This window comes from Emys orbicularis, chromosome 3 (assembly GCF_028017835.1).
Source record: "Emys orbicularis isolate rEmyOrb1 chromosome 3, rEmyOrb1.hap1, whole genome shotgun sequence".
Lineage (NCBI taxonomy): Eukaryota > Metazoa > Chordata > Testudines > Emydidae > Emys > Emys orbicularis.
Genome location: NC_088685.1, coordinates 68,335,397 through 68,362,068, shown reverse-complemented (window position 1 = coordinate 68,362,068; position 26,672 = coordinate 68,335,397). Strand labels below are relative to the sequence as shown.

The 26,672-nt window shown below is 42.3% G+C and overlaps 1 protein-coding gene across 1 annotated transcript; it reads right to left on the bottom strand.

Moving 5' to 3' along the window:
• Window positions 1–996: 996 nt before the first annotated feature.
• On the bottom strand, window positions 997–20,875 carry MRAP2 (melanocortin 2 receptor accessory protein 2). The gene is made up of 4 exons (XM_065402138.1): window positions 20,844–20,875; window positions 20,158–20,291; window positions 5,715–5,814; window positions 997–1,390 (listed from the first exon to the last, which is right to left on the bottom strand). Exons 1-4 carry the CDS (start codon window positions 20,873–20,875, stop codon window positions 997–999), a joined length of 660 nt encoding a protein of 219 aa, XP_065258210.1.
• Between the last annotated feature and the right edge of the window lie 5,797 nt (window positions 20,876–26,672).

The window sequence follows — 26,672 nt, the reverse complement described above, 5'->3', positions numbered from 1 at the left end:
TTGCTTGCTTTCTCTGAGTAAAGTACAGTAGCCGCAAGTATCAATCAATTACAAACATACACTATAGTAACTGGCTATATCTGTTGTGCTGTGGACAAAACAGGAATGTTTTCAACCCTGTTTCCTATAGTTTCTGTATTAAATCCTGTGCTCACCATGTTAAAGGCTCACATTGACAATCAAGTCCACAAAACTGAATGTTATTAATTGTATGTAGAATGCATTCATTCTAGGTCACCCAGCCACCCACAACTGCAAGAATATGAAATTTTCTGAAACACTAAATATCTTCAGCAGCAGATGGTAACTGTATTTTGTAAACACTAACTGAATATAATATACAGAACAGCATCACTAGAATTTTGATAGGTGGGGTTTCAGTAGCCTCTAAAAGCTGCGAGGAGTCTTGAGTGCAGATTAATGGCAAATTTTTATTATGTTGGTTATGTTTCAAAATAATCTGCCTTTTGAATGGGGGGGAGGAGATTCAGAGCCCGAAAAGGTGCTTCCTCTTCTTATTCCTCCATTCAGTCTTGATTCGAGTTTACTGTCCTCCTGGCCAAACAGTTCCACGCCACTCCTTTCAGAATCCAATGATACTCCTCCCTCTGCAGCTGCAGCAATCCCACAAAGCAGAGTCAAGTGCATTGCAACTGTTGTCTCATGTTAGTGTGTTCTGCTACCACTAGGCAGCTGGGCATGATGGCTAGTTAAATCAAACAAATAGCAAGCAACAACAGCAATGCTGAAGAAGGTTTTGATCTTAGGAAACACTTGAAAGTGACATAAAATAAGTCTTGACATAAAATATTAAGTATTTCACTTTCTACGAAAGTGAGGTCAGTCAGTCAGTTCAATATTCACAACAAAACACAAGGCATAAGATATGAAATATCTTCTACTGAAATAGGCAAAAAGGTCTGCTATTAGCAGCTGAATAAGAGTTCTTGATACCACAGAAACAATAAAAGACACTGCTTTAGAAACCAAGGTTTTTCAGTCAAGGATCTGACGTGAGGCTTGGATAACTGGTTTGCTTTCTAAAATGATTGGTGGCTCTGAAATCAGCAAATCATCTTCACCCAGTGAAGAATTCTGGTCAGTGTTCACGAAGTTGGGGATGTTAAATTTTGTAAGGCAATTCAGCTCCTCCTCCAGCCTTCCACTACTCCTAGCTACTTCCTGGAAGTGAATATTACTGTCCAGACCTGGGGCTTTATGGCTTTGTTTTGCTTTGTCCAAATGCTCCACTTCATTAATGTAAAAGTGAAAGAGTGACCTGGACTCTTCAGCTACTTGACGCGAAAATACCTTGTCTGACTCCAGAGGTTTTCCAAAGTCTGCCACAAAGCTACTCACGTGAAATCTTTTTTCAGAAGGTTCTGTATTGCTGGGGGGGAGGGGAAAAAAGCAAAATTATACGTACTAAAATAACCATGGAAATAAAAATAACTATTAGACTTCAAAATGATTACCTCTCAGTATCAAATGTAACTTCAGCAGGCATCAAAATTGGGAATAAATGCAAAAATATTCATTTACCGAGGGCATGCTTAAAAGACGAACTATCTACTTCATATTTTCTGTTGTAAAATGTTTATTTATTTTTATAGATGTTGTAGTGCTGGAATAGATCATTAATGCCAGCATTCCTACAATGCACTTTAATATACACTACTCCTACTACTCCTGGGAGCATTCTGCACCAAAACATTAAAAATTCTACACATAATATTTTAAAATTCTGCAAATTTTATTTGTCAAAATAACACTACATAATCACACCAGTTTCAATTATTTTGGTAATTTGTTTCAAAATACCTGTCAGCAAGTATGTCTGTACCAATTCAGACACACAAAAATTCCCCCAGGAGTAGAGAGTTAAAGAAACCCCTATGACAACCAAGTTCCTGTTTCTCTGCCCCCTTCCCTCCCCCAGAGCCCAGCCAGAGGGCCAGATACCTGCACCCCATTCTCCCCAGAACACATCCAAGGAGCCCCCCCTTGCCCAGACACCTGCCCCCTCCCACCTCAGAGCCCAAGGCTCCAGAGGGAGAGAAAGCCTGATGCTTTCTTGAAAGTCCCAGTCTTGTACAGAGTTTCCTGTGCGCCGCCCTCTCTTCCCCTCAGGGCATGCTGGGAACTGCAGTTGCCAGGAACCCTCTAGCTCTCTTCCCATCCCCCCAGCAACGTCTTCTATTTGCGAGCTGGGCTCTGCCGGGTCCAGCAGCCCCTAGTGGCGGCTAGTAGCACTGTAGCCCTTTTCTGTGAGGGAAAAGGAAAAGGAAATTCTGTGCGCACAACATTAATGTCTGCAAAATTCTGCATTACACAGTGGGCAGAATTCCCCCAGGAGTATCCTACTGACAACAGTTGAAATAATTATTTTAAAAATAAAACAGATTAAGGGCAGCTGGTACTTAGTACTGATTAAAACATCTTCTCTTTTCTAGATCAAAGTGTCTCCTGTTTGTGTTATAAATGAAACACTGACACTCCTTGTTCCATGTGTGGATGTGGTTTAACTAGGCTGCAACTTTATTAACTCATTTGGGAACTATCCAGCAATAACTCATGCAGTCCAGGTTACCCTTCCTTAATCATTTCCACCTGACTGGGGGCTGCCGACAGTCCCCCACCCCTCCAAAGCTGGTCCAAGCCAGTTACTGAGATTCCATTGCCCTCCCCTCATATAAGAGTTTAGGGCTTGGGGAAAGGGGGTTGTCTCCAGATATTAGAAGCCTCAATCCCATTACCTGGCTTCTTTAGGGGATGCCTTCTCCTAAGTCCACTTTCAGTTTATCAGAGAACTGGACCCCCTATAGAATGAGTAACTGCTCAGGACACTTGCATCCAGGCTTGAGAGGGGACTCAGCACTGGAGAGACAGGATTTAGATCCCCTCCCACAGGTGCACAAGGGCCAGTTACCTGAGTCCCATGGGCCCACCCACCAGGTCAAGTGATGCCTTTCCATCCTCCAACTCTCACATGATGGGGAACTCTTAAAGGAGCCACTACACCCTTTTCCCCCTGCCAGTGCTAACAAAGTGCAGTTAGCTCCATCACCTCCTTCAGACAGACAGAGCTGAGACTGAAACAGTCCAGAAAGATCTGCAAGTGATGTGAGATGACAAACACTATGAATAGCTAAACAATCAAGGAAAAGAGCTAGGCAGGAGCAGGCAGACTGCTCAAGAAGGGGGAAAGCAAGTATGCTTCTTTCACAGCCAATTCCTCATCCACTACAGCAGAGACCTCACTCCATAGAGAGGGCCTTTTATGTCATTTGTGGTTTGTGAGCCGAGCTCACATAATCTAACACGATGCTGAGTGATGGGGTCTGCATGAGCTCACCATGTCTGAATATCAGGCCACCTATTTTTTTGTTTATTTATAGTCTTTCAATTTAGAATAAAATGTTCCTGCAACACAGGCTCTAAAATTATTTAAAATTATAAACCAAATAAGTAGGCCAGTCAGCTCACCCCTTTTACCACGTAGAAACTCATAATCAAAAGATATCAGCCCATATTTTGGCCAGCACCTCTATTCCCCACCTCTTTTCAAAAGCCAGATGAAGGACATGGACCCTGCAGGATTCACCAAAAATCAACAAATCCAGATTATTTCAGATCAGGGGCTAAATGGCTTTCAAGAACCCACAGGCCCTTATGCCGAACATCCTGCCAGGGACCCTGTATCCACAGTAACCTTGCATCAGCACCTCTCCTGACTGCAGCTGTGGCATGGTAGCATGGGGAGAGTGATGCTCTCTCTGGTCAACTGGCCCAAGATATAGGAGCCAAGCATCAGGTGACCACGTTTGAAAAAATTCAGCTGAATCAGTCATCTCTCATTTGAAGCCACGGGATCAGGATTTTCATCAAATTCCACTCTCTTGAGGGCAAGCTTCTTTACCTCCTCTGAAGGTAGAAGGTAATGGGGAATGCTTGGGGGTTGGAGTGCGCCTACTACATCAACGGCTGGAAGGCAGTGCTTGTGATGTCAGATTCTGGTAGTGCTGGGGAACTCACCCACAGCAGGTAGAAGCAAGGCTGCCTCACACTAAGTGCATACGGTAGCGAGGTGTATCACAATTCTGGGTACCCCCAGGAAGCTTCACAACTCCTAAAACCCTAGGTACCAGATTGTAACCCTTCAGCTTCTTAGAAGGAGCCATTCAGGTACAACAGCTTTAATGTAGGCTACATCTACACTGCATTTTATTCATGTATCATTTTGCCACCCTCCACACGTCCCTATTTCCCCAACCGTCTGCTCTTGTCACTGCACCCCACTTACAGGGACTTATGAAATAGATGTAATCTAGGTTACCATACATTACACACCTCTTTAGGCAGCACGTAGAGCAGGGGTGGGCAAACTTTTTGGCCCCAGGGCCACATCGGGGAATAGAAATTGTATGGCAGGCCATGAATGCTCACAAAATTGGGGTTGGGGTGTGGGGGGGGATGCAGGCTCTAGGGTGGGGACGAGAGATTAGGGGTGCAGGAGGGTGCTCTGGGCTGGGACCGAGGGGTTCGGAGAATGGGAGGGGGATCAGGGCTGAGGCAGTGGGTTGGGGTGCAGGCTCCGAGCGGTGCTTACCTCAAGCGTGGTGCAGCCACAACCCAGCGCCCCAGCTGGAGCGCCGGAGTGGGGCCGAGCTGCGTAGTGTGGCTTGCAGGCTGATTTAAAATGGCTTGCAGGCCAGATCCGGCCCACGGGCCATAGTTTTCCCACCCCTGACATAGGGTATATGTAGCTACATGCCACAGTAAAGAGCAGGCTGCATCCAATCTGCAGTGTGAAACTACATGTGTCAATGAAAGGCTCTGGCAGGGGGAGCTGCCTGAGCCTTTTGAAGCTGCCTCCCTCCTGCCAGTCTTTCACTGCAGCAGTGAAAGGCTCTGGCAACTCTGTGCATTAGGGAAAGGATGCTGTACTGCTAAAAATAGCAGGGTAGACAGGGGGAGGCACTGCTTGGGCAAGTACAGAGCCCTGCAGTGTAGATACTCACAAGTTTCAGGAATGCCTAAGCCATGCCTCACTGTCTACACTGCTATTTATATCCATGCTGAGGGGCACGTAACGTGTGTACTTTACATGCTGCCAAAAGGAGTGTGCAGTGTAGATGTACCTCTAAAGGAATATCATCAAGATTCAGAGGCCTAAAATGTAGCCTATCACCTTTCTTTTAGGCTGAAAGCGTGCACGTATGCCCATTATGCTGTCCTTCCTCTCTACTTGCGTACTGATTTTGCTAAGCAGGTGGAGGTATCAAAATATTCTATACAGAAGTGCTCTCTCAAATGAGTTCTGAAAACAAAGATTCTTGAATATTTTGGTGCCATCAACTTGGTCACAAGAACAAAATAGGCAGGCAGAGTAGAAGGGTGGTATAATATCTACACTGACAAAACACATCCTGGGACCACATAGAAACAAGCACCCTGGATTTGTTGTCTGGTCTGCAGAAGATGACTGATGTTAGAAATTATGCTGCTCCAGCTTCTGAATAGGCAGACTTTTTAGTATCAGCTGGAAAGTATTAAAAAAAAAATCTCCTTTTTTTTATAGTAGGTAAAATTCCGAGCAGTTTAGCCTTGACAGTGTCCCCTTTACAAACAACTCAATAGAAGGGACCATCACTGTAATGGGAAAAACATTTGATCAGCACATCACATTGCTGTCGCCCTCTGATCAGACTTACTCTTGGTGCGGTGCTCCTGTCTTTGTCAGCAAGGTCAGCACAAAGAACATGAAAATGACAAAAACTGCCAGACCGACCCAAAATCCAATCACAATGGAATCTGCAGGAGAGAGGTAATAAACTGATTAGTATTCCACCTTCGCTTGTAAACAGGTTCCATTCCACATAATGTGTCATGACTCAGAGTTCAGAAAGGCTTTGTTTCTTATTACAAGACACATTCAACATCCTGACCAGCCAACGTACCAGGCACTGTGTCTCTGGAAAAAGCCAATGGATATAAAAGTGACTAATTCAGCATCAGCTACATCAAGCACGCGCAGCACTGAATGCAGAAACAATTCTTTTTTTAATTTCCACTTTTATAGCAATAAAACCTCAGGACAGGCCAATGTTTGGCATCCTAGGTTCTTGAACTCCTCCCAGCCACTCAGTCTCCAGCAAGTGCCCTGTACTGCTATCATTAGTGATTAATTACAGCCAATGTATGTGTTACTGTGGCTGTACTCAATAGTCATATTTGATTGGAATAACTGCAAATGCTATTTGGTCAAAAACAAGTAGTGGATAGAGCAATAAATGAATTAAATGCACAGCATTATGGTAACCGGAGCTGGTAGCAACCCCTATATTTAACTTACCTAACACTTTCCATTATAAAAGATTCTTACAACTATTTCTTTAAGAAGCTCTCACACTAGGGTGACCAGACAGCAAGTGTGAAAAATTGGGACCGGGGGGGGGGGGGGAAGAAATAGGAGCCTATATAAGAAAAAGACCCCAAAATCGGGACATCTGGTCATCCTCTCAGACTTCCATAGTTTTCAGCAGGCCTTTGATATCTGACAGGGAGAATGCCTTCAAACTACAGAAGCACCTGTTTTTGACTCAAAGTCCATTCAATTTTTGCGAAGAAATCATTTCCCTTTCTCTCTGATATGCCTTAGGAAGTTTTTGGCAACCCGCCAGAATAACTACTAAAAGACAACACTCTAAGTCAGGCTTGCAGCACTGCCAAAGCAGCAGCAGCACATGCTGTACTGAGCACACCAAAGAGCTACTGGAGTGAGGGGAAGACAGCTAGGCCAGGATCCCCCCAGCCCCCAGACTGAGCACATGGCCCCAGTTGTCCACACCTCCTCTGGGGGTAACCCGTTGGGCAGGTGCTCCCCCAGCTCACATGGGGGGTGGGGGGAGAGAACATGTGCACACCGGGCCAGGCTCCCCACAACCATCCCAAGACCCAACACATGGTCGTAGTGACCCCCACCCCAACATAATAGCCCTCTCTTGTTGCCAACCTTAATTCACTCCTTGTGCATATATATGCATGATGAGAAAGTCTTTAACTACATGACCACATTTTTTTCCACAGGACCCGACTCATTCAGTGCACAGGCTGGATGCACAAAGAGGCAGAATTAAGGCTGCACAGGCAATTGTAAAATTTGGCTTTTCCTAACATTAAAGTGCTTTAAAAAATTGCAAATTAAACAACATTTTAACATAGTTTAATTGTATTTACCATATATACTCGTTCATAAGCCAAATATTTTTGGTAAAAAAGTGACGCATCAAAGAGCGGGGATCGGCTTATAAACGGGTCTACACCAAAATTTGATGATTTTAAACTCTGTGGAATCATTGAATTGAATATCTAATACATTGTCGTTTTGTTTGCCTGGAGCATCTGCAAGCATGGAGCCCCTCAGCTCCCGGTGGCTGCGGTCACCATTCCCAACCAATGGGCGCGCCACTTCCCGCAGCTCCCATTGGTTGGGAATGGTGAACCGTGGCCACCGGGAGCTGAGGGGCTCCATGCCTGCACACGCTCCAGGTAAACAAAACGTCCCGCCAGCGGCTTACCCTGACAGGCCGGGAGCCAAAGTTTGCCGACCCATTTATTGATGTGAATACTGCAGCCTTTTAAAGTTGCAAAGGCTTTGTTTAGTGGACTAGATTGGCTTGAAATGGACCTCATAAGTCTCGAGCCAATATGAAAATACAACGTGCAGAATCGATGGAATCTCTAATAAAATTGAAATAGCCTGTTATCCCTACAGCCAGCCAATCTACAGGGCTGCTTTGAAATAAACAAAGAACAATAATAATTTGATAGTGATAAAGCAGGTGACATTCCTATATAAAGGCCTACAAAATCTATAACTACAATAATAATAATAATAATCTATTTTCATACTAGTATTTAAAATGAACAACGGTGAAATCAAAAGAAAAAGGTTTTCTTATCATGCAGCGTTCAAACTTAAAGTTGTTGAATATGCAGAAGCAAACAATAATTGCACCATTGCTCGTGAATTCTGTATCAATGAGAAGCAAGAGAATGGCAAAAAAATAAAACAACACTAAAAGACATGCCGAGAAGCAAGAAAAAAAAATGTCCAACAAGGTGAGCTTCATTTCCTGAGCTAGAGAAAGATCTCAATAATTGGGTTGTTGAATGTCGACAAAATGGGTACATTGTCACTAGAACTGGAATTCGTCTGCGTGCTCTACAAATGTCGAAAGACGACAATTACAAGTCAGTAAAGCCGTCAATGTTTGTCGCATCAGTGGGTTGGTGTACTCGCTTCATGAACCGTCATGGTCTCTGTCTTCGTCAGCGAACAAAGATAGCGCAAAAGCTGCCTAGAGATCTGGAAGAAAAAAAAATCTTTCCAAACATAATTATAAAATATCGAAAGGAATATGCATTTGAACTGTCACAAATAGGAAATATGGATGAAACACCAATGACATTCGATCTCCCGAGCAACAGAACGGTAACCGGTGTTGGTGAAAAAACAGTTTTAATTAAAACCACTCTCCATGAAAAAAATCCATTTTACGGTGGTTTTATCATGTTTGGCAAATGGGGCTCACTCCTGTTATTTTTAAAAGAAAAACCTTGCCTAAAAACATGAAATTTCCTGCAGGTGTCATCGTACATGCACACGAAAAGGGATGGATGGATGAAAGTGGGACTATTGAATGGCTGGAAAAAGTGTGGAATAAGAGACCAGGAGCACTTTTCAAGAAACCTGCTATGCTCGTTTGGGACATGTTCAGGGCACACAAGACGGATGAAGTGAAAAATGTGGCCAAAAATATGAAAACTATTTTGGCTGTAATACCTGGAGGCTTAACTTCAGTTCTACAACCGCTTGATGTCTGCCTGAACAAACCCTTTAAAGACAGGCTACACAAAATGTGGTCTGAATGGATGTGCTCAGGCATGACGAAGTTGACAAGTTGGCATGACGAAGTTGGCTGGAATCTTATGAAGCCCAAAATCAATCTGGTCGCCCAGTGGATCAAGGACGCGTGGGTGTCCATTCCCTCGGAAATGGTAGAAAAATCATTTAGGAAATGCTGCATCAGCAATGCACTTGATGGGTCAGAAGATGATGCCATATTTGATGATGACACAACAGAGGCTGATGATGAGAAGGAATCTGAGTCTGACAACAACACTGCCGACATCTACGATGACAATGCAGGTGCAGCTATGACTGAAGCCAAGTTTAATTAACTGTTTGGTGAACCAGAGACTGATTCAGACTTGGAAGGATTTTAAGACTTTTTAAAGTCTCATATTGTTCTAAGTTAGTTGTTTTAAATATCCATTTACTGATTTTAAATATTGACTGTAATTTTGAAGGTGAATACGTATTTGTTCAATTATCATAACAACAATAGGTTTTTCGTTAGATTACATTAAAATAATTCTAGCAAAAATTGAGTGTTTGTGATGCCAGCTTTTAAAATATAGCAGAGGTCGGAAAACTTTGGCTCCCTTCCCGCAGCTCCCATTGGCTGGGAACGGCAAACCGCAAACACTGGGAGCTGAGGGGGCTCCAAATAAACACTGGGAGCTGAGGGGGCTCCAAATAAACAAAACATCCTAACCCGCCAACAGCATACCCTGACGGGCCGGGAGCCAAAGTTTGCCAACCCCTGAAATCTAGAGTCGACTTATGAAAGGATCCTACAGTTTTAGCTATTTTTACCTAACCATCTTGGGGGGGGTCGGCTTATAAATGAACGGGCTAATGAACAAGTATATACAGTAATTATTCTTCTTTTAAGGAACCCGGATAGTATATTACAGTGTGAAGTTATGTTTTAGCATTGGAAATATAATTTGGCAGTGAGATATTCACCAGCGGCTGGAGGGTGCCAGTGCTCAGGAAAACACTAAATGAATGGCAACTTCCAGCAGTCAAAAAAAGGGAGAAAAGGAACAAATGGATGATTTTTCATAACTTTCATAAAAAGTCATGTCTTTACACGGAATGGGTCAGGGCAACATTTTCAACCTCTGCCCAGGGCAACTGACACAATTAATCAGTCACCAAGTACTTATTTCTGCGAAGTACAGCAAAACTGGCAACTGGGTGTGGAGGGGAAAAGGCTGAATTCTTTTGTGTTACAATTGTTCCCTTCTTACTACTGAATATGGCAAATAAGTGCCTTGCCAGATTCCTGTTCACCGGTTAATATCAAATTGAGATCCATCTACTGTATCAGAGACCTGACTGGCTGGGTAAGAGACATAGGGGTTCCAAAAGGATGCATTTATTTCTAATTGTTGCTTTCACTTTCCCTCTTAACCAAGATGGGATTTCAATCAAAGTTGTCCTATTTTGTGACTGGAATTACAGTTTTTTAGCCATCTAATAAATTCTTCTTAAAGAATTCCCAATTTTCATTCAATTTTGTCTAAATTTTTTCTCCCACTCAATTTTTCCCAGCTTTGGGAAATTCTCCCTTTGGAAGCAGCAACTATATATTTTATACTGGTTGGGACTGTCCTTTGTTTGCCCATACTGAATGTAATCAGTTTATGATTGCTGGTCCCTAGGTAACCACCAATTTTCAGTCCACTGACTAATTCAATTGTGTTTGATGCGGTACCTTATGTGAAATCATCATCTATAATTTTTAGAAACTCTAATGATGTTTTACTACTGACTACATCTGAGCACTGATGCCTCTCAAACTGTGATGCCCCATAACACCACAATTTTTCTTCCCACACAAGTACTTACGGAGTAACTCAATTTCTCTGGTTTGATTTGGTGATCTGTAACAACCCCCCCACTAGTACCCTCTCCTGGGCTTTGTTAATTGGTACATTGATCCACATGCACTCAAGAACGTTCAGAGCACACAGCCACATCTTGTTCTTAAAAGAGCTTGTTTTAAAGTGGCCTTCTTAAGCACTGTGGTGGATCTGCCGCTTTGAGCCTCAGTTAGATGATTCAGATGTTTTTCAATGCCAACGGCGAGGCAGACAAGTGTTACGTCTGTCAGTATCACTCTGGATCTCCCCAAGAAACAGAGCCAGTGTCCTCCAAGTTTTGTTTAGATGTCATAGGAATATAGGAGTTGCTGTACCAGGTGAAGTCAGAAGTCCACCTATTTCAATATTCCCTCCAAGTGTCCAGAACCAGATGTTTCCAAGGAAGGTGCAAGAAACTGACAGTGAACGATAACCTGTCCCATTAGTGGATGGCTTATGGCCTGAAGCATAAAGGTTTGTATCCCTTCTAAATTTTATCTTTCATCCTTTCTAATGTAACAGAAGTTGTCATCCATATAAATGTCTAAAGCCTTTTTGGAATACTACTAAGCTCTTGGCCTCAATGATAGTTCGTGGCCATGGCTAGATCCTGAGGTACCCCTCAGCGCTGCTTGGCTCAGTATGAGGCATATTAGGCGTTCTATCACATTTCTCTCCCTCCAAGATCCTCAAGGCACACTTTGGACTGTTATAACTTGTGCAAACTGAAATGGGCACCACAGGCAATTCTGCCAGCCTAGGATCACTAGAATTCAGTAGAAAACAAAACTGTACATACCAGGAAGACACCACAACTTTGTCAACGGCCTTATTCCTACAGCCACAAAGAGACTGATCCAATGACTACTGAAGTCAATGGGAATCTCTTCACTGACTTTAATGAATATTGGACCTAGCTCAAAGGCTGCAGCACGTGCATATACACACACACAAAAATCTTCGAATCTTGCAGCTGTTAATGTCCCCCAAATGAGTGCCGATATAACCAGACTCCAGTTCCGTGGATTTTAAATACAGAGGAAAAAATGAAGGAAAACAGACAGAGCATTAACAGTACAAGCATGACTTTATATAAAAGCGATTTCAAACTGAATTGCTGTTTGGAAAGTGATGAATATTTATGGAAACCTAAAGCTGCACAGTGGTTAAAATACAGACGCCAGTTGCCTGGAGGATTTCTACATACACTTTCCAAATGTAATCAGTAGTTGAAAAAAATATATTGTTCCCTTCACCCAACTGGGAGTAGTGAAAAGTAATGCAATAATAAATAATTGCTCTATGAAGCCTGCGGGGCTTTCAATTGCATTATCACTTTGGGATAAGATTTTTCCTGTTTTACTAGATATTCTCCCCTTTTCTACTCCCCCAGCTACACCACACATATGCAAGCTAACCATTTTAAAATGGAGGACATCCTCCTCAATCACACAAAAAGAAGAATTCAAGTGTATCATAGCCACTACCCTTGCCTGCCTTCCCTTACATCCTTTTACACTCTCATAACACCTTAAATGCTGTAGAATTCCATTGAGAAGACTTCACCCATCAATCTCAAGATGCAGAGAGACTGAACAGTTGTTCCAAATTTGCTTCTTTATCTGCATCTGCCAGAAGGCACAGGGCTCCTCCACTGACTGCTACATCTTGACACCATGAATCACATATACACAATTTAAGTGACTAATGGCCAAATATTGCGCTCAGTTTTACCACTGTAACCTCAGTGAATTCACTGGGGTTGCACTGATATACCAAAAGTTGAATTTGGCCACATATTTTAAGGTGCGTGAGAAAGCCTGGTCACTTAGCATCTTTTAGTAATTTGTAGCAGAAAGTCCCAACCGACAGATACATATGCTAGGAACTAGAAAATTAAAATTAGAGACAAGTCCAGGCTGCAACCTTCAGAGCTGGCTCTGAAAGCCATAATGCTCAGAAGGGTTCCAACCCAGTTCATTACAGAGATGGGGCTACTGATATTTGGGTGTCAATTAAAATTCCCACTTCACCACCTACTAACGTGCAGGTGTGCTGATATCCAGGTTTTTGTATTGGGGCCCATCTTTAATTAAAATATTTACTCCTTTTGTTTACAGTTTCACATTTTGTACCCCGACTCAAGTGTTAAGTTCTGCCTGCATTAAGGATTAATAAGGTATCTTGCATTAAAAGGGAACTGCAAGGCAGACATCTTAGTTAAAAAGGCTGATAAATTTGGCAGTCATCAAATTAAAAGAATTTTTTGAGGGGAAGGAGGGAGTATAATGGGATTGGGTATGTTTGAGCACTTAAAAGCACCCTCACTGTGGTTTACAAGAGAAAACACTTAGCACGCCCTACAAAAGGAACTGGCAAAGATTTAATCACGCCATTATTACCTCCCACAATTTCTGCCTAATTGCTACTACCTTGAAAGAGAACATATTCCTCACTAGCATTAAACAGCTTCCATTAAACCATTTGCAAGAACATTAGTAGTAGTATCCGCTGTTATTAGTATCCGCAGTTATTAACAGCTACCTGGCATGAGGGTGATCATGACTCATTAATATATTCCATGCAAAGAACTAATGTTTAATTCCATATTGCTTTAGACCACAGGTAAGCAAATTGGCAGACATACCACAGTTGGCATCCATTTTTCATAGTGTAATGCTCCAGGATATTCAAATATAGCCTATCTCCTAATAACATCAAGATTTCTACATTAATTTGACTATGATCACTGTTTGGAATCGAGCACATTAGTATGAATTCAATATATAACTGTTCCCACAATGTGTCTCCTCCTTCACCAAGAAATAACTAGCTTATTGTAACCAGCTCTAACAGCTATCACTATTAATAAACTAATGAGGAAAGAGGACAGGTGCCAGAGAAAGCATTAATCTAGTCCATTCTCTAATTCTTCTTAAGGCAGTGGTAACTCTGAAAAGTACTCCCATTAACTGGGACATCCTGCAGCACCACCTTTGGTTACTCAAAAAAAGGCTGAGGTGTTTTGTTTTTGGGGGTGGGGGAGGTGCAGGGGGGGGTTGGTGCTTGAACTTTCCATATAAATCCACCTTTGGGCAGAGACCAACACTGGGAAGATTTCATGCTGAAACGTAAAAGTTATTTCTTTGAAAAAGGAGGTTAGAATGGAAGCACCTATGAAAAGTTCAGGTTCATAAATTGGGTCCCGCCTCTAGTAAGAGCTGGAGGAAACCGATGAAAAATAAATAAAACCAAAACATGATCTTAATAAATTGCTTGTAAACTACATGATTCACCACAAATGAAACAGCAGGAGCAAATCTTTATCAGCATAAATCAAGTTACCATTATCAAACACAGACACAACCAAAAGCTTCCTCAGGTTACGGTTCACTAACCACTTGAGTATGGAACCATCATCATCATGCCTTTCCACTTCTCTCTCTCCTGCAGCCCTACGCAGGGCAAGGGAGAAAAGGAGCTAAAGTTACCTCTTGTGTAATGGGGACCCTGCACTCTTGTCAAACCGTTGCATTCACACAGTCCTGCCATGCTTCCAGAATCAACTAAAGTGAAGGGCTGCAAAGGGTCAGGGAAGATCCTTCAGCCCTTAGTCACTCAAAAGTTCCTTCAGGAGTCAGTGAACACAATTCAGCATTGGAAAAAGTGGATGCAATTCCACTGAAGACAATGGAGTTGTGCCCACTTTTCACCAGTATTTCAAAGGAATTGCACCCATTACCATCCCAACTAACTCAGGGCCACGGGATTGGATCCTATTTATACATTTGGTATTATCAAAACACTGGGTTGCTTTGATGCACACTAAAGACAGGTGCCTATGGCAACTAAAATTTAATTTAAATTGAGCTGAATTAGTTACTCAAGAACTACACAAAATATCTGACAGTGAAACATAGAATCATAGAACATCAGGGTTGGAAGGGACCTCAGGAGATCATCTAGTCCAACCCCCTGCTCAAAGCAGGACCAATTCCCAACTAAATCATCTCAGCCAGGGCTTTGTCAAGCCGGGCCTTAAAAACCTCCAAGGAAGGAGATTCCACCACCTCCCTAGGTAACGCATTCCAGTGCTTCACCACCCTCCTAGTGAAATAGTGTTTCCTAATATCCAACCTAGACCTCCCCCACTGCAACTTGAGACCATTGCTCCTTGTTCTGTCATCTGCCACCATTGAGAACAGCCGAGTTCCATCCTCTTTGGAACCCCCCTTCAGGTAGTTGAAGGCTGCTATCAAATCCCCCCTCATTCTTCTCTTCTGGAGACTAAACAATCCCAGTTCCCTCAGCCTCTCCTCATAAGTCATGCGCTCCAGACCCCTAATCATTTTTGTTGCCCTCCGCTGGACTCTTTCCAATTTTTCCACATCCTTCTTGTAGTGTGGGGCCCAAAACTGGACACAGTACTCCAGATGAGGCCTCACCAATGTCGAATAAAGGGGAACGATCACGTCCCTCGATCTGCTGGCAATGCCCCTACTTATACAGCCCAAAATGCCGTTAGCCTTCTTGGCAACAAGAGCACACTGTTGACTTATATCCAGCTTCTCGTCCACTGTGACCCCTAGGTCCTTTTCTGCAGAACTGCTACCTAGCCATTCGGTCCCTAGTCTGTAGCTGTGCATGGGATTCTTCTGTCCTAAGTGCAGGACTCTGCACTTGTCCTTGTTGAACCTCATCAGGTTTCTTTTGGCCCAATCCTCTAATTTGTCTAGGTCCCTCTGTATCCGATCCCTACCCTCTAGTGTATCTACCACACCTCCTAGTTTAGTGTCATCGACAAACTTGCTGAGAGTGCAGTCCACACCATCCTCCAGATCATTAATAAAGATATTAAACAAAACCGGCCCCAGGACCGACCCTTGGGGCACTCCGCTTGAAACTGGCTGCCAACTAGACATGGAGCCATTGATCACTACCCGTTGAGCCCGACGATCTAGCCAGCTTTCTATCCACCTTGGTCCATTCATCCAGCCCATACTTCTTTAACTTGGCAGCAAGAATACTGTGGGAGACCGTATCAAAAGCTTTGCTAAAGTCAAGGAATAACATCCACTGCTTTCCCCTCATCCACAGAGCCAGTTATCTCATCATAGAAGGCAATTAGGTTAGTCAGGCACGACTTCCCCTTGGTGAATCCATGCTGACTGTTCCTGATCACTTTCCTCTCCTCTAAGTGTTTCATAATTGATTCCTTGAGGACCTGCTCCATGATTTTTCTAGGGACTGAGGTGAGGCTGACTGGCCTGTAGTTCCCCGGATCCTCCTTCTTCCCTTTTTTAAAGATGGGCACTACATTAGCCTTTTTCCAGTCATCCGGGACCTCCCCCGATCGCCATGAGTTTTCAAAAATAATGGCTAATGGCTCTGCAATCTCATCCGCCAACTCCTTTAGCACCCTCGGATGCAGCGCATCCGGCCCCATGGACTTGTGCACGTCCAGTTTTTCTAAATAGTCTCGAACCACTTCTTTCTCCACAGAGGGCTGGTCACCTTCTCCCCATATTGTGCTGCCCAGTGCAGCAGTCTGGGAGCTGACCTTGTTTGTGAAGACAGAGGCAAAAAAATCATTGAGTACATTAGCTTTTTCCACATCCTCGGTCACTAGGTTGCCTCCCTCATTCAGTAAGGGGCCCACACTTTCCTTGACTTTCTTCTTGTTGCTAACATACCTGAAGAAACCCTTCTTGTTACTCTTAACATCTCTTGCTAGCTGCAACTCCAAGTGTGATTTGGCCTTCCTGATTTCACTCCTGCATGCCTGAGCAATATTTTTATACTCCTCCCTGGTCATTTGTCCAATCTTTCACTTCTTGTAAGCTTCTTCTTTGCGTTTAAGATCAGCAAGGATTTCACAGTTTAGCCAAGCTGGTCGCCTGCCATATTTACTATTCTTTCTACACATCGGGATGGTTTGTTCCTGCAACCGCAATAAGGATTCTTTAAAATACAGCCAGCTCTCCTGGACCCCTTTGCCCTTCATGTTATTCTCCCAGGGGATCCTGCCCACCTGTTCCCTGAGGGAGTCAAAGTCTGCTTTTCTGAAGTCCAGGGTCCGTATTCTGCTGCTCTCCTTTCTTCCTTGTGTCAGGATCCTGAACTCGACCATCTCATGGTCACTGCCTCCCAGGTTCCCATCCACTTTTGCTTCCCCTACTAATTCTTCCCTGTTTGTGAGCAGCAGGTCAAGAAAAGTTCTGCCCCTAGTTGGTTCCTCCAGCACTTGCACCAGGAAATTGTCCCCTACACTTTCCAAAAACTTCCTGGATTGTCTGTGCACCGCTGCATTGCTCTCCCAGCAGATATCAGGGTGATTAAAGTCTCCCATGAGAACCAGGGCCTGCGATCTAGCAACTTCTGCTAGTTGCCAGAAGAAAGCCTCGTCCACCTCATCCCCCTGGTCTGGTGGTCTATAGCAGACTCCGACCACGACATCACCCTTGTTGCTCACACTTCTCAACTTTATCCAGAGACACTCAGGTTTTTCTGCAGTTTCATACCGGAGCTCTGAGCAGTCATACTCCTCTCTTACATACAACGCAACTCCCCCACCTTTTCTGCCCTGCCTGTCCTTCCTGAACAGTTTATATCCATCCATGATAGTACTCCAGTCATGTGAGTTATCCCACCAAGTCTCTGTTATTCCAATCGCATCATAGTTCCCTGACTGTGCCAGGACTTCCAGTTCTCCCTGCTTGTTTCCCAGGCTTCTTGCATTTGTGTATAGGCACTTAAGATAACTCACTGATCGTCCCTCTTTCTCAGTATGAGACAGGAGTCCTCCCCTCTTGCGCTCTCCTGCTTGTGCTTCCTCCCAGGATCCCATTTCCCCACTTACCTCAGGGCTTTGGTCTCCTTCCCCCGGTGAACCTAGTTTAAAGCCCTCCTCACTAGGTTAGCCAGCCTGCTGGCGAAGATGCTCTTCCCTCTCTTCGTTAGGTGGAGCCCGTCCCTGCCCAGCACTCCTCCTTCTTGGAACACCATCCCATGGTCGAAGAATCCAAAGCCTTCTCTCCGACACCACCTGCGTAGCCATTCGTTGACTTCCACGATTCGACGGTCTCTACCCAGGCCTTTTCCTTGCACAGGGAGGATGGACGAGAACACCACTTGCGCCTCAAACTCCTTTATCCTTCTTCCCAGAGCCACGTAGTCTGCAGTGATCCGCTCAAGGTCATTCTTGGCGGTATCATTGGTGCCCACGTGGAGAAGCAGGAAGGGGTAGCGATCCGAGGGCTTGATGAGTCTCGGCAGTCTCTCCGTCACATCGTGTATCCTAGCTCCTGGCAAGCAGCAGACCTCTCGGTTTTCCCGGTCAGGGCGCCAGATAGATGACTCAGTCCCCCTGAGGGTTTGCCATGCCAGTCATGATAATTAGTTTAAATAGAGTTCAGCAAGGGTCTGTGGTGCTAGACTTTATGAGACCCAGAGGCAACTATCAGTTATATCTTTCCTCTTTTACTTTTGTCTAATATGTGACTAAATGTGATAATATAGCAAATCTTCAAAATCAGTACCTCCAGGTTCAGTCTCTGGCTAAATGGAATACAAATCAGGGAGAACATGATTAAAGTGAGATATCTTTAAGAACCTACTTTTGTCAAATATCTAGTCTTTAAAAAATAAAAACCAAATGAGTCATAAGGGTCTGACAATGCCAGCAGGCACAGTGAAGCATGCTATAATTAAGGCTGAAATGCAAGTTCAGGTATAGCCCTCTCCCTTTAAAGTTGTTTATATTCCCTGGCAAACAAGTTTTGTTTGACACTTTGGCATCCATCCACCCAGGTACTTATATGGCCCTCAACACTAATACCAAAGCACCTACTCTTATCTTGACGCCCCCATGCACCCACATTAATGTTGCTTTTGCAGCACATGGGTGTGCCCATTCAGAAGCTTTTCCTGCAATGGGCAAGAACCAACTGCATATTTTAGCTCTGTAATACAGTCCTATAGCCTTAAAATTCTACCTGTTTTGCAGCTGATTTCCTGGACAGAGGGTGAATTCTACTGAATACAGTTGAGTTGCCATTAAAACCAACTCTCTCTTCATGCAAGAACTTTAAGCCTCTAGGACTTTTCTCTACGCAATAGTGTCAGAGTCATCGGGAATTACAGTAAGCCCATGCATTAGTCAGATACTGTAAAATCACCAGGAAGATCAGAATCAAGTCCTCTGACTAGATTTTGTATGTTTCCCAGTTGTATTACCTTGTATTTGTTCAAGTTGAAACTCATTTTATTTCTAACCTCTCTGCTACACCTTTGTATGATTTTTTTGGGTCTGAACTGCTGGTTGACAATTTTCACGAGTATAATATGGGAATAAGCATGTGGTTTAGCCCACTCCATATCATTAAAGATGTTAAATAATAACAAACCTAATACAAATCTCTGCAATAGCCTACTATACAGCTCCTTACCTTGATATATTCCTATTTATCAAATAATATTTCAAAATAGGTTATACAGTAAGACTGTAGAACACACAGGACATTGATTCCATTCTGATGACAACTGCATAAATATGAAATACATGACATTTCATATTGATTCAGCATGCTGTCTGAAACAGGCTATTCTCCCTATCCACCACTACTTAATTATAATTACAATAGTTGATAGTGAATTTGATCCTTCTGACTAAATACAAACCTATGGTTTGTAGACTATAAACTGATTCTAAAATTTAAAAAGTTCCCTCTATTTGTTTTATATAATTGATTTATAACAAGCAGTGCAGATTATGGTGCTGACATGGACAATGGGAACTAGCTGACACCACCAATATCTTTGACACAAGCCACCAAATAGCTTTCAGAGGGCAACACCCATCACTATCAGTAAGCCAGATCTCTCTATTCTATTCCCTGAACCCTTGAGACCCTTACACACTTGTTTGATCTTTTCTTATTTACATATACTTGTTTTAATGGTCACCACTATTAGCAAACATATAATGATAAAAGGTCTCACCTGAAAGAGAATTTTCAAAATTTGTTTTAAACCTTAATCATTTTTCATATATATTTTAACAAGAACAAAGCAGCCACGTTTCTTTTCTTATCAGTGAGAACTTTTTTCTTCTCCATAAAGCAACTGGATGTTGCAGTGGATCATAAAGTATGGGGAAATTTCTATTTGAACCAAAGAACTGGTATCCAGGCTATCCCTAGGTACTGATATGAATAAGAAAAAAAATACTTCAACAAAGAGAAATCAATGATGCTATTTATTCAAGGAGCTGTGTGTGGGATAATCAATTCACAGAAAAAGGTTTTTTGAAAAGCTATCCATTAAGAATACACCGGGAACTTCAAAGCATAGAATACAGAACTGCCAGATAGGACTTACATTTATGAGCTTTCAGTCCTTCAAAGGAAACTGGTCCATACTCATAGTACTCATACTCCCAAGTGTAATCAGAGTTAGATAAAGCTTGCTGAGATGTTCGGTTGGAAATTAACCTATGGGCAGACATCGCTAACCTGTACAGATATATAAAATGTGAACACAAAGCATGTCAGTATATAGATATATTTTTAACAATGTCTTTATACATTTTTATAATCATGCACCATCTTTTGGCTTTCCCCCTCCTCTGTCCCTTTCACAGGTAATGCCCCACCCTTGCATAAAGGGCCATTTCCCACCTGTTCCTTTCAAAGCCAATTCCACCACTCCTTCAGATAGAGCCATCACATTCCAGCCCATTCCTTCCCTGCCCTATCCCTTGTCCAGGCCAATCACCAACCTGCGTAGAGCTTCCTTTTAATAGAAAGGTGGAATATATGAGGATCTCCACAAATGTTCCTATTAACACATAAAAGTATCAGCGCACATCAGTCAGATAGACCATGCCTCCTCTAGGCCGAATACAGTAAATACAAATGATCATCAGCCATGGGAATGGGAGTCCAGAGGTTTAGGTAATGTAGTCTTAGGGTATGTTTACATTACAAGCATTACAGTGGCTCAGCTGCAGCTATGCCCCTATGGCGTAGACAGAGAGACAGTTTCTGTCACTATAGTAAACCTACCCCCTCAAGAGGCAGTAGCTAGGTTCTGCCATCGATCTAGCAGTTCCTACACTGGAGCTTAGGAACTGTTCACACCTCTGAGCAATGTAGGCAAGCCGACCTAAATTTTAGCCTGGTGTAGACCAGGTCTCAATTGCACCAGGCTTTGTTTTCGGTATGTCTCTACAACAAAAAAATATAAAATCAAGCCTAATAATCATTCTGAAGGAAAATTCCTGATCAGTTCTAAATATTGTGGAGTTTCTTCAGATGGGGAAGGAAAAGGTCCTTTTTTTAAACAGGTTCAGTTTTCACATTATGGCCCCAATCCAGCAAAGCGCTTACTTTAAACACCTGAATAGTCCCATGGAAGTCAAAGTCCAGCATGTGCTTTAAGTGCTGAATTAGGCTCTTTGTGTATTATGTAATTTTTTGCCTCGTGCAATGGATAAAACAAATGAAAGTGAGATATTCCCTTTAAAGCTCACAGAGGTGCACATTTTAATGAAATGTACAAGAAAGATTATTTTGTATTTTAACAGAAAGATCTGAAAGCCAACTCCTGTCATGATAAAAAAAATGATATAATCTGTAGACTTCCAGAACATGAATTCAGTGTTGCTATTCTAAAGAAAGTTGGCACTCTGTGTTCATTTTGATATATAGCTCTAATAGTAAACCATGTATGATTTTAACCAACATAAGATTCCACTGGTTTTAGGCGCTAAAAGCTGAATCCAAGTAGGGAGCGGACTCATCTTTGAAATAAATGATATAATCATGAAAAGATATCAAAACCATTTTTTAAATGGAAAGAGGTTTTAAATTGTCATGCTTTTGCTGTAAAAAAAAAACAAATTCCTTTGTTCAATCATTGAAATTAGCTGTACTGTTTTGGTGCTATTTAAAAAGCAAATAAGCTGAAAATAATTCATACACTGCACAAAAGATTCAATAATGTATCAAAAGACAGCTAAATTCATGATCCATCCTTTACTCACATGGAGCACTTGCTTTGGCTTCAACATATTGCTCATATGAGTAAGGGTAGCAGGACTTGGTGCTTACTTTGGCTTCAATCCTACAATGGAAATCAACAGGGTTCCACATGGGAGTAGAGATTTGCCTGCATGCATCACATTGCAGGATCAGGACAGTACATTGTTACAAGTATGTTAATTGTTCTTTCAGATTTAGGTAATTTCCTACAATGAGCACATACTGCAGAACAACACACAAAGAGAGAGTTGCCTGCATCTATTCTAATAGAAGTCTAAAAGACTTCTACTAAAACTGCCAATTTCTGAAGTATTAAGAAAAAGGACTAAGCATTTTTAAGGGTTATACAGGAATAACAGAAGGCAACAAATGTTTGTTCAAAAAAACCACTCATCTTGCCAATGTAAGCTTTGAAAATGAGGCAAACTTTCCATTCCTGAAATTCCTCACAAACACGTTTGCATCACAGAGCGTACTGTATCACCTGGCTAAAAATGGTCATATTCAACAAACACTCCCTTATAATGATGCACATGTTATTCTAATTCTGGGTGATGGGAAGTACCAGTGGATCATTGCGAACCTCAGTTCCTTAGTCTCAGTACTTTTTTCTTTAGATTTAGACAGGAGGGAAATGCAACTTGCTGAATACAAAAGAGCAGGAGGACAGTGAGTGGGCAGAATAATAGTTACCCCTCAAAAATGCTGGAGACAGTGCACATTCTGTTCTTTCATGCCAGTCGGGTAGACTGCTGTGCTCTACCTCCCTCTCTTCGGCCACAACCAGACATATCGCTTTGCATCATTCTCACTGAAGTTTCGGACAGGAAGGAGTCTCAGGCTCAAGCCCCGCTTGTATGATGTGCTACAGAAGGCTATCGGATGAGAGAGAACTGCAAGATGGCTTTTGCTCTCAGGAGGTGACCCATGTTCTCTCACTCTGCTCATTTATATGCATTTTCACACACTATAATCCTTTCCATCTTCTCCAGTATTTTTTCCCCTTTAGTTCCCTATAAACCCCAGCACGTACAGATTGAGAAAGAAAAAGCTGCCAAGATTTATATTTTAGCATGGAGCATAAGGATTCTCCCAAAAAACGGGGATATTTAAAGAATATATATCTGGCCCTGTAATAGTTTTTTGGTCGAGTAAGAATGCAAGCAGCTTGCCAAGAAAATGTTCCTCTTGATCATATTTCTGTGTAATTGGTATCCAAATTCCACTCCAAATGCAAATATTAACCTTCATGAACAGCTCAACTGAACATCAGAGTCATTTATTTTAATTCGTTAGCATTTGCTTGCTTTCATCTCTTTCATAAAACAAATAAGTGCAACAAAATGAATTGGTATAAATAACAGAAGGCATAAGGCTTCCCTTTGTTTGAAAGGTAGAAAAATAGCTGATACTTGTTACTGTCTCAGTTTCACACTGAAGTGAATGTCTGTATAACACCATATCTGCTTCAATTAACTCGGAGAGCTATTTTTATTGGCCCAGGAAAGGCATTGGATGATACCCATCTTGTTGTTATTGTTTAGGTAAACATGATATTCTTTTATTGACTTTCAGGAGTGTGGGGGTAAGGTCATTCTTAACCATGGTTTATTTTTTTCAAGATCAAGTAAACTCCTAGCCAACTATCACCTAGTGTCAAACCTGTCATTCCTGAGCAAGCTCATAGAGGAACTAGTCAAAGTCCACCTATCAGCTCATCTAACTGAAGCCAACATTCTAGACCCGGCACAATGTGGGTGTAGGCCAGGACACGGACCTGAAACAGCTTTATGGAACTGATAGATGATCTCCTCCAATCAAAAGATAGAGAACAGACATCCATTCTCATCCTCCTGGATCTCTCTGCAGTGTTCAACACTGTTGACCATGAAATACTACTGTCTGACTCGAGAGAGATGGCAGGGGTCCAGGATAACATGCTAAAATGGTTTGAGCCCTTCCTGGAGGGATACACCTAAAAAGTAGTGATGAGAAAACACATCACCACTAGACCCCTCACTTGTGGGGTTCCACAAGGATCAGTTCTCTCTCCAGTCCTTTTCAACATCTACATGCAACCGCTAGGTGTATGGGTCAAACAACATGGATTCACAGGCCAGCAATATGCAGATGACACACAGCTCTACCTATCCTTCACCACACACCCCTACCACCAAGGTGGCCCAGTGCTTGGATGAGATCAGCTCATGGATGAAGAACAGCTGGCTGAAGCTGAACCCAAGCAAGACCAGGTGATGCTGGTGGGCAGAGGAAAGTATTCTGAGGAGTTTGCAGCCATGTTGACTCCCCTTTGGTTGACGGTTCACATCCACAACTGGTCAGTTCAGTCCATAGTCTAGGAGTACTCTCAGATTCCTTGCTGATGCTGAGCTCCCACATCACAACAGCCATGAGTAATGCTTTCTACCATCTCCAGCTGGCTAGTAGATTCCATCCCATACTGGCAGACAAAGGCCTCAGTTATTCATGTCTTTGTCACATCTCGGCTGGACTACAGCAATGCAATATACTTGGGCAGGAAGCCATCAGCACTTAGGAAACTCCAGCTAGTACAATACACTGCAGCGTGTCTCCTCAGTATGCAAGCTACCATGAACACATCACACTTGCCCTCTTCTCCACATAGAATTTTGAATTAAGTTCAAGGTCTCAGTCTATCTTCAAAGCACTCCATGGCCTGGGCCCAGGACACCTAAAAGACTGCTTAAAGCTCCAGGACAAAGACCAAGGTCAACAACTTAGCTCCTCTGGCACAATGGTATCACGACGGAATCAAGTCCTAAACTGTCAGTAATAATTTTGCTTTTTATTTGGAAATTTTATATACAGAAAGTTGCAAATATTTTTCTGTCTCCCTACAGAAGCTTACAATTACTGTATGACCATTATCTGAGCTGTTTGATATATATAAATAGTGTGTGCAACCTGACATATATAGTAACTGGGACAAATGGACTGAGTTAACATGCTGACAGTAAAGCAAAAAGCATATAACAGAGATAAATTTAGTGATGACATTTTCCTCCATTTCTACTTTCTCTGTACTTCTGAGGGGAAAAGTGAGTATAATTTAAGTGCCTCTATTTCAGCAGGACTCTAACAACCTCCACAGTCTGAAGGAAGCATCACAACCAAGCCATTATTTTTTTCCTTAGTGCTTTAAAGGAATCATCTTATGGTTTACATAAAGAATCTGACTTTTTAAAATGCTGAACTTTCTGAACATATTATAAGCAGAGCTGGTAATAATCCCATTTTTTTTAAAAGGTTTCTCAATACTTTCCATAATAAGACATTGTTTTCAGTTGCTTATAACTTTGCCAAACTTTAACCTGTCAGTCCAACATTTCCCATGCTGGGCGTCCACATTAGGCTGAATTGTTTAGGAAAGTTTCAGCAAATATGGATCAGCCATTTCCAAGAATGAGATGAGAGAAAAAGAAACAAAAACATTGTTTTGCCCACGTTAAAAAAATGCTTACAGCTGTTTCACTGAGAGCTCTAGCACTTCAATATTTTGGAGCAGGGACTTTAAATTTGGCTGGGGAGTGGCTTTTGTGTCCGGGATGTGCCTTTTGCTACTCCCGTGAAAATCTACCCAAATTTGGCTAAGTTAAAATTCTTAGAAAAATATCAATTTGCACATGCTCTGTAGAGATTTGTTAGGGTTTGGTAGCTAAATTCTGATTCCATCTGCACTGAGCACATTCCAGTCCAGGGTTGAAGGACTTCCCCTGCATTTGCTGTTCCTAGTCACTGTGATGCCAGGCACCAGAACAGAGCAGGAAAACCGTCTCTCCTGAGCACTCAACATCCCACTACTGGTGCCCAGGCAGCATAGAGGAGGAAACAGTCTGACACTAAAGCAGACAGGACAAGTACTACCCCTAAACAAAACAAAACAAAAAGGAAGCAGGAAGGCAAAGAGAAAAGCCAAGTTACAAGAGTGTGTTATTTGCATTTAAGCAACAAAAGCTGGTATTTAACAGTTATTGCTTTATTCAAAGCATTAATCACCACATAACCAGAGTCTGCTGCAGTTCCCTAATCTGTCCCTGCAATCCAGAATCCCACCTCCCATGATGGAGGATGAGCATTGGTCTCTGTAGCCACATCCTTGCAGAACACCTGCTCCACACAAAGATGTTATTCAATCCAAACAAGTATCCTTGGAAAAAATGGAAATCCAGCCCTAGTAAAGCCAGTAAGTAATCAACGACGGAAGGTAAAATGTAGAACAGAAATGAGTATGGCTAAGAAGAATTTGAAGAGTAAATAGCTAAAAACCAAGAAAATCTTAAAGTCAAATAAGGAGAAAAATAAAACAAATTCCGATCACTTGTTCATAGGCAGATAAGAAATCACGTGGTTGCCCAATAAGAAACATGGTTGTTCCAGTTTTGGAACCAAGGTCTTATTCTTTCAATTAAAGTACACTGCAATAATGTTGCTTTGTGTAAATTCTAAAGGTATTCCTCTGCAGTCTGCTTGTTCTGTTTTGGACCATCATACCAGGGTTCTAATTGGTATTTTGTTTTAGCATGTCCAACTCTCACATCATATATTTACTTTTCTCCTTGCAGGGACTATAAATTAAAATGTCATTGCCACCTCCACCACTCTGAGACTGAGCCAGAATTGAGACTTGTCAGAGAAATAGTCCAAATGACAATTTAGGGTTTTGTATAAATTATTAATATTAAACAGAATTCATGTTCATAAGATGTAAAAGTAGTTCTTTGGCTGTAGGATAAACGTTACGTGTATAAGTACAGTCTTTACACTGGTGAAACCTGACAGTTGTTTCACTAATTTTCTTGCTTGATGCAA

Bases quoted from the DNA above. Each gene is read 5' to 3' on its own strand.
- MRAP2 (XM_065402138.1), bottom strand. From the start codon at position 20,875: ATGGCAGAACCTAGCTACTGCCTCTTGAGGGG. The intron at 20,292-20,843 runs GTAGGTTTACTA...ATATCTGTACAG, and splicing joins AGCTACTGCCTCTTGAGGGG to GTTAGCGATGTCTGCCCATA. The intron at 5,815-20,157 runs GTAAGTCCTATC...TCTCTCCTGCAG, and splicing joins AGGACTGAAAGCTCATAAAT to ATTCCATTGTGATTGGATTT.